Source organism: Aspergillus stella-maris (assembly GCF_047715825.1).
Source record: "Aspergillus stella-maris strain CBS 113639 unplaced genomic scaffold BDV14scaffold_80, whole genome shotgun sequence".
NCBI lineage: Eukaryota > Fungi > Ascomycota > Eurotiomycetes > Eurotiales > Aspergillaceae > Aspergillus > Aspergillus stella-maris.
In genome coordinates this window covers 136,069-143,206 of record NW_027396874.1, presented here as the reverse complement: position 1 = coordinate 143,206, position 7,138 = coordinate 136,069, and the positions used below count along the sequence as shown (strand labels likewise).

Genomic DNA, 7,138 nt, shown 5'->3' with positions numbered 1-7,138 from the left:
GTTGGAATTGGAACTACTCCAAGGTATTCGCATCATATGCATCTATTTGTTGAATTTTGTCGGGTATCTGAGTCTATATGTTGTGTGTTGAGTGATGTGCTCTGTGTGGACGCCTAGCCCATGCGAGCAGCGCGGAATTTGCTAATGCGCTTGGGGGCTTCTTCGGGCTGGACTGGTACCATTTCTGGTTCTTCTTCGTCGAGCGAGCCACCGTTCTGTTTGGCCATTCGGCTCCTCATCTGGAAAAACTCACTGGCGATCTCCTTCCGATGAAGCTCTTCGTCCAGCTCATCAGGCTCTGGGGCCGTGGCAGATCCTTCGGAAATGTCTCGCTCAACAAGCTTGTCAGCAAGGATCTTGTCATTATTTTTAGCCGGAGCCGGTGACTTCTCTGTGATGTCGGTAATGGGCTGAGAGAATGGTTTGGGCTCCGCGGGCCTGGCAGGGAACAGGGGCATTGACGGAGTTGGTCCCAGTTGGGCTGCCCTGCGTTCAGATGTCTTGGATCCCTGTGTACTGCCACTAGATGACGCAGTAGAATTCGTATCGGCGATGGTGCCTGCCATACCACGAGCAGTCTTGAACCGGGAAGTCTTCTTCGGGGCCGGGGCACTTGCAGTCGAATCCTTCTCGACTGATTGCGTACGCTCAACAATCGAGTCTGACAGAACAGGCACCTCAGTTTCCCGAGGAGCAACTTCCTTGATTTCTTGGGACGGGGGTTTAGGAGCGGGCGCAATATCGAGTTCTTCAGCAAAGGCAACCTTCTTCTTCTGCTTCGCTTTGAAAGCTGATTCACCATTCGCTTCGCCATTCGCTTCTGACTTCCTCTCTATCTTGACTCTGCTGGGCTGATCGAGATCTTCTTGCATGTTTTCAGGAAGTGATGTAGAGTCTTTTCCGACGTTCCACATACCGCGCGCATTGAGCTTCGCCTCTAACTCACGCATCTGCTGATGGTAATCTTCATCTAGTACGGTGCGGGTGCTGCGACCATATGCATCTTCTTCCTCGTCCTCTTCATCATCATAATCGTATCCATCATCGAACGAGCCGTCGCTGGCATCATCGGCCAGCTCCAACTCCGCGACTACCGCACCAACCTCATCCAAGCCGTATCGCAGCATCTCACGGCGAAGCTGAGCATCTTCAGGAGACTCGTCGACGTCTACAATTGGAATCTCATTCTCGGTTTCTGCTGGGGGCTCGGCGGCAGGTGAAGACGAAACTCCGTTGGTTTGGGATGAAGTCTCTCGTCCGAGTTCTGACGAACCGTTCTGTTTGTGATCCTCAAGAGTAGGCGTTTTGGTCGTAGATCCCGCCGACGAAGACTCGGTAGTCGCAGAGGCTTCCGGCTTGGGAAGTTCCGGTATGTTCTCAACACCCGCCTTCTTCAAAATATCCAAGAGGTCCGACGCCTGATCTCCCGGTCTTTCAATTCTTCCTGAGATGACCTCTCCGTCCTCGTCAAGTTCCTCAATAATATCTTGCACAGGGCCTTCGAACGGAGGCTCAGAGGATCCATTATCAGAGTCCAAAGCTTCTAGTCGAGCCTCGGCAGCGCGCAGCCTCTTCTCCATAGACGTAATATTATCCCTCACGTAGTCAACTCGTCTCGAAAGTCGGTCAACCACCTGTGACTTGTTCCGCTTGAGTCCTTGCTTCTCGCCGATAATGTCTCGAAATTCGTCGTCGTTCATGAGCGTTCCTCCGAGGTTGCGGTTGATTCGTAGGAAATCGGTCGTCGTAGCATCATCGTCTAGTTCGGCAATATCTTCTTTCAGGCCCTCGTATTCTGCTTCCCATGTTCGCCAGTGGTAGAGAGACTGCTGCAGTTGTAAAATGTTGCTTTCCAGTTCGACTCGTTGGCGCTCGAGGCCTTCGATGTTATTGCTCGGGACTCCCATCTCAAATCCGGACTGGGCCAAGCAGGTGAGAACCGGGTAAAAGAACTGAGTCTTTGCAACTGAGTGAAAACTGAAAGAGGGTAAAAGAGGGGAGTGCAACTTTTGCAGCGGCAAAAAGTAAAGAAATCCCGCCGCGCGGAACAACGAGGCTCAGCCCTGATTGGCCCGCTGCTTCAATGACCGTCAGATGCCGACTGCCCTCAAGAATTCCGTCACGCCTGCATAGAGCAATATTCTTATCGCCTTTGCCCGTCGCGCTTGGAAGCGGTATCACAGTCATGCCTCCATCACGCGAGGCCCTGGTGAACCGCGGGGATGACGATGGTAGGCCCCCGGTCGCGTTTGAAGCAATCCATTTCTCTTAAAGCTTTAAGCTAACTACCATGTCTCTCTAGAGGTCTGCCCCGTCTGCAAATCCTCCCGGTACTTGAACCCAGATATGCGGTTTCTCATCAACCCAGAATGCTACCATAAGATGTGCGAGTCCTGCGTGGATAGGATATTCTCGGGGGGCCCCGCGAACTGTCCCGTAGCGGGGTGTCATAAGACGCTGAGAAAGAACCGCTTTCGCAAGCAGACGTTCGAGGATATCACCGTTGAGCGGGAGGTTGATATTCGGCGGAGGGTTCTGACTGTGTGAGTGGGATTCAAAGCTTCGTATTTGTGGACTATGGGCTGACTTTGCCTTTCTAGGCTGAATCGGCGCGAAGAAGAGTTCGACTCCAAGCTCGACTGGGATAACTTCTTAGAACAGAGGGAAGAAATGATATTCAACCTCGTCAACCGAATTGATGTCTCAAAGACCGAAGCGGACCTCCAAAGCTACGCCTCGGAGAACATGGGTTCCATCCGCGCGAACCAAGCTCTCGAAGCGAAGGAATCCTTCTCATTCCAAGAACGGCAGAACCAAGAACAGGAACTCGCGCGTCTACGACGTCAAGCAGCGAAGGAGGAGTACGAAAACGAGCGGAAAGAACTACTTGCCAGCCGCGAGGATGTCCTCAGTCGTCTTGCGAGCGGACGACCAGGAGACGCTGCTTCCATCGCGCGCGAAGGCCAAAAGGTCATTCTCAAGAAGTCCTCTGCACGTCGCGGCGAGGTGGAACGACTCAGGCAGAAACAGGCTGCTCTATGGGGTGCAGACGCCAAGGGACCTGGCGAGACTGGAGCTGCTGCCGAAAATGCCGGTTCTGGGCTGATCAAGGGTCTGAGGAAGATCAAGACTCCGGAGCCCGAGAAGCCTTACGATCCTTTCGACGGAATGGTCCCCAATCAGCGCGATTACTACACTTTGGCAGACCACTACCCGTCCTCTTATCTTGACCCGATTCGGCAGGATACGAGGATGCTCGCTGGTGGTTATGACCTTCAGGAGTACTACTCCCGAACCATGCTCGAAGCTTTTGCGGGCTTGGGGTGCTTTATCGACGAGGAAGTTGCGAAGCGGGAAACGAGTTCTATGGACACTATGAAGCCTGTTGGTACTCAGGGCACTGCTCTGGCGGCAGGCTCAAGCTCGGGAGGCAAATGATGCTCTCTTCAACAAAACCTCTGTACAATTGCATAGCGGCGGCGCTCATTGATTTATGGCTTGCTTTTTACACGGGTGACTCTTAACATAGCGAAGAAATTGGTATATATGGTGTAAGACAGGTTCAATCAACATACATATTCCGAATCAGATGCAGACAAATGCAGTATTATACAGGTGTTTTGACACGCTTTCAAATCTTTCCACCAGTGATTTCCTCTCCCAACTTCTTGACTCTGCCTTGTATGATGTCCCACCGACCAGTACCACTCGTTGTCTCGGCGATACGCCTTGCCATACCCTTAGGGAAGCCCAAGTTCCAGATGTTGTCGCCTTGCCTGCTATCACTTGCCCAAGCCTCGTTATCCTTTTCGGGGAAGACCTTCTCGATCTCAGCAGTGAGTTGGTCTTCGGTAACAATGAACTTGCGAGCATTCATGTAGAGAGTGTGCAGGGAGTCGCGGCGATCCAGCTCCTTTTCGAAGGTCTTCTGTTGTAGTCGGAGTTTCGAGGCAACTACACGTTCTGCGCGGTTAGGATCGGGCAGGATACCAGTCGAGGACGTTGGCTGCATGATTGATGGAATTGACGGTTGAGTAAGGCGCTCGTCGTCTCGCTCAGGCTGGCGCATGACGCGCTCTCGAAGCATCTGCTTAAACTGACTCCGTTGTTCCATCCGGCTGTCCGTCCGCTGCTTGCGGCTGTGCAGTTCCTGTAAACCCTCACGGAGGTTCTGTCTTCTCATGTCGGCTTGTTCTCGCTTCCATTCTCTGTATTCGGCGTGAGGTTCATCGACACCGATTGGCTCTTGGTTGGCGGAGACGGGGGTGACGGCTTCAATGTATGCCTTTCCGGGCTTGTCAATTCGGCGGCGGGGAAAGATCTCTCGGGGGACTGGCAGTGTACCCTTAACGCGGGGCTTTGCAGGAAGGTCAGGTTGAATTGTTCGAGGGACGTCGACGAAGTTGGGCGATTCAGGGCCGACTCGGAGGCTGGAGGATGTAGAGAAGCCACGGAGCTGCGCGGCAGTCCGGCCGCATTGGCGAGCGAAGGACATAGCGGCAGTTTACGTTGAGTGTCACTGACTTACAGGTTGAATAATTGATGTTGACAACGTAGCTTGTGGCGCCTGCGCGATGAGTATGGCCTGAGCCCGGTGGTTTGGGCTGTGGTGAGCTACGCGGGTTCAGACTTGAGAGCCGGAAAAAGATCAAAGCGATTTTCTCGCCGTTGGCCCGTGCACCGCTCCGCTTGGCGCCATAGAAAAAAATAATTTCTCAACTTTTCTCTCTTTCTCTTCCTCTGCGCTTCGCCAAATTTTCTTTTTACCCCTTACTTTTACATTTTCTTGTTCCTTGGGTTCTTCGAAATTTTGAAGAACTTCAGCACAATGGGTACAGGAAAGAAGGAAGCCACGCGCCGTGAGCGCCAGGGCAAGGTTGGCGATGGCATGTCCAACGTGAGGACGAAGGGTGAAAACTTCTACAGGTGAGCTTGATCTGCAGTCAGCAATGATCGACTTTAACTGACTATGAAAAGAGATGCGAAGAAGGTTAAGAGGTTGAACATGCTCAAGGATGGCAAACCCCGTCGTGACGCCGAGGGAAACATCACAGTCGCCGCCTCGTACCAATCTCGAGAAGCGCCCGTTGCTCGGATAGAACCCAACCGTAAATGGTTCGGTAACACACGAGTCATCTCGCAAGAGGCTCTGTCCTCATTCCGTGAGGCTGTCGCTGAGCGTGCCTCCGATCCCTACCAGGTTCTTCTCAAAACCAACAAGCTTCCTATGAGTTTAATCAGAGACAATAAGACCGTCAATGGGCTGAAGCAACATGAAGCTAAGATGGCGATCGAGACTTCACCATTCGGCGACACATTCGGACCCAAAGCTCAAAGAAAGAGGGTCAAGCTCGGTGTCTCGTCGCTCGAGGATTTGGCCGGAGAGACCATGAAGTCGCAGGATACCTACATTGAGAAGTCGAACAAGGGTACTCACGAAGACGGCACTATGATCGTTGATGGTGATGATGTCGCAGAAGATCTCGGCCTCGGTGTGATGCCGACGTCCCGTGAAGCGGTTTTCCTGAAGGGTCAAAGCAAGCGTATCTGGAACGAACTATACAAGGTTATTGATTCATCTGATGTCGTTATCCATGTTATCGATGCTCGTGACCCCGAAGGTACCCGCTGCAGGGGTATCGAGAAGTACATCCGCGAGGAGGCACCTCACAAGCACTTGATCTTCGTGCTCAACAAGTGTGATCTTGTTCCCACCGGTGTAGCGGTAAGTCTCATTTATTTTTTGTTCAACTTTTATTCTCCCATCCACCGCCCTCCATTGGCTTCGGCCATGCCATCGCTAAGTCAAGTCTACTTCTGTGAAACTATTTTGTTTTGCATATTCTCTATAGAAGTATGTCTGTTACAGCTTTGGCAGATCAACGCTGGTTCGCGCCGAATTCCATTCTGGAGCTAGGCTGATTGGCTTTCGTCTTGAAAGTCTTTCGTTAAGAACTAAGCAGTGTTCTGTTCGTGAGTTGAGTACTGCTTCGCCATCGGCGTCTTCATAGCAGCGCTCTTAGTAACATTTCACACATCCCTTCACTTATTGTCTTTTTTTTTCTTTCCATTTTTTATTCACTGGCAAATTTCTTGATGGTGTTTCTAACATGTTACACCAGGCCGCTTGGGTACGTGCCTTGTCGAAGGATTATCCTACTCTAGCTTTCCATGCCTCGATCAACAATTCGTTCGGCAAAGGCTCCCTCATTCAACTCCTCAGGCAGTTCTCGTCACTCCACTCCGACCGAAAGCAGATTTCGGTTGGTTTCATTGGCTACCCTAACACGGGCAAGTCATCGATCATCAACACTCTTCGCAAGAAGAAGGTGTGCACGGTCGCTCCTATTCCAGGAGAGACTAAGGTCTGGCAGTACATTACCTTGATGAAGAGAATCTACCTCATCGATTGTCCTGGTGTTGTCCCGCCAAGCCAGACGGATACTCCAGAGGACATTCTTCTCAGAGGTGTCGTCCGTGTCGAGAACGTCGAGAACCCTGAGCAGTACATTCCAGCAATTCTCAAGCGGGTCCAACCCAAGCACCTTGAGCGCACCTACGGCATCAAGGAGACGAGCGATTCCATCGAGTTCCTCAGCATTCTCGCCAGGAAGGGCGGTAGGCTTCTCCGCGGAGGCGAGCCGGACCTCGATGGTGTTGCCAAGATGGTCATCAACGACTTCCTTCGCGGCAAAATCCCCTGGTTCACGCCTCCCCCCTTCACCCCTGGTGAGGAGGGCGAGAAGATCGAGGGCCGTGAGGGTCGTCTTGGCGAGATGGGCCGCAAGCGCAAGATTGACGAAACCATCGAGGCAGACGACGACAAGGAAGGCGAGGCTGAGGCTGACTCTGACGCTGAAGAGTTCAAGGGTTTTGATGAAGAAGACAGCGACAACGACTCGATCGCAAATCTCGAAGTCAGTGATGAGGAGAGCGGCGAGGAGTGAACACCTTCGTTAATGCCCGACCTCCAACACTCACACCCTCCACAAGCAGACTTGGTTGTCATTCGCACAAGTCATATCTGACCTGCTTGTTTGACATGGGACGCCAGAAGATCGTCCTACTCGCTTAGCTGTCACTATCTGCTTGGCCGGTCGGTGGGCACTTGACAGCTGTTCAACCCCAGAACACAATC

The 7,138-nt window shown here is 52.3% G+C and overlaps 4 protein-coding genes across 4 annotated transcripts; 2 read left to right on the top strand and 2 right to left on the bottom strand.

Annotated features, from left to right (window-relative positions):
- On the bottom strand, window positions 1-2,001 carry BDV14DRAFT_182784 (prefoldin-like protein). The gene has a single exon (XM_073770284.1). The coding sequence runs from the start codon at window positions 1,905-1,907 to the stop codon at window positions 114-116; it is 1,794 nt and encodes a 597-aa protein (XP_073623406.1). The 5' UTR covers window positions 1,908-2,001; the 3' UTR covers window positions 1-113.
- A 184-nt stretch (window positions 2,002-2,185) lies between these two features.
- BDV14DRAFT_204753 (TFIIH/NER complex subunit TFB3) lies at window positions 2,186-3,438 on the top strand (the record flags this gene model as incomplete). Its single annotated transcript, XM_073774584.1, has 3 exons — window positions 2,186-2,231; window positions 2,303-2,543; window positions 2,601-3,438. The coding sequence occupies 3 exons, from the start codon at window positions 2,186-2,188 to the stop codon at window positions 3,436-3,438; spliced, it is 1,125 nt and encodes a 374-aa protein (XP_073623405.1).
- A 97-nt stretch (window positions 3,439-3,535) lies between these two features.
- On the bottom strand, window positions 3,536-4,618 carry BDV14DRAFT_146259 (uncharacterized protein). Its single transcript, XM_073766446.1, has one exon. It carries the CDS (start codon window positions 4,493-4,495, stop codon window positions 3,632-3,634), a length of 864 nt encoding a protein of 287 aa, XP_073623404.1. The 5' UTR covers window positions 4,496-4,618; the 3' UTR covers window positions 3,536-3,631.
- Window positions 4,619-4,828: 210 nt separating this feature from the next.
- BDV14DRAFT_204751 (putative GTPase NOG2) lies at window positions 4,829-6,947 on the top strand (the record flags this gene model as incomplete). The annotated part of the gene is made up of 3 exons (XM_073774583.1): window positions 4,829-4,926; window positions 4,978-5,725; window positions 6,123-6,947. 3 exons carry the CDS (start codon window positions 4,829-4,831, stop codon window positions 6,945-6,947), a joined length of 1,671 nt encoding a protein of 556 aa, XP_073623403.1.
- Between the last annotated feature and the right edge of the window lie 191 nt (window positions 6,948-7,138).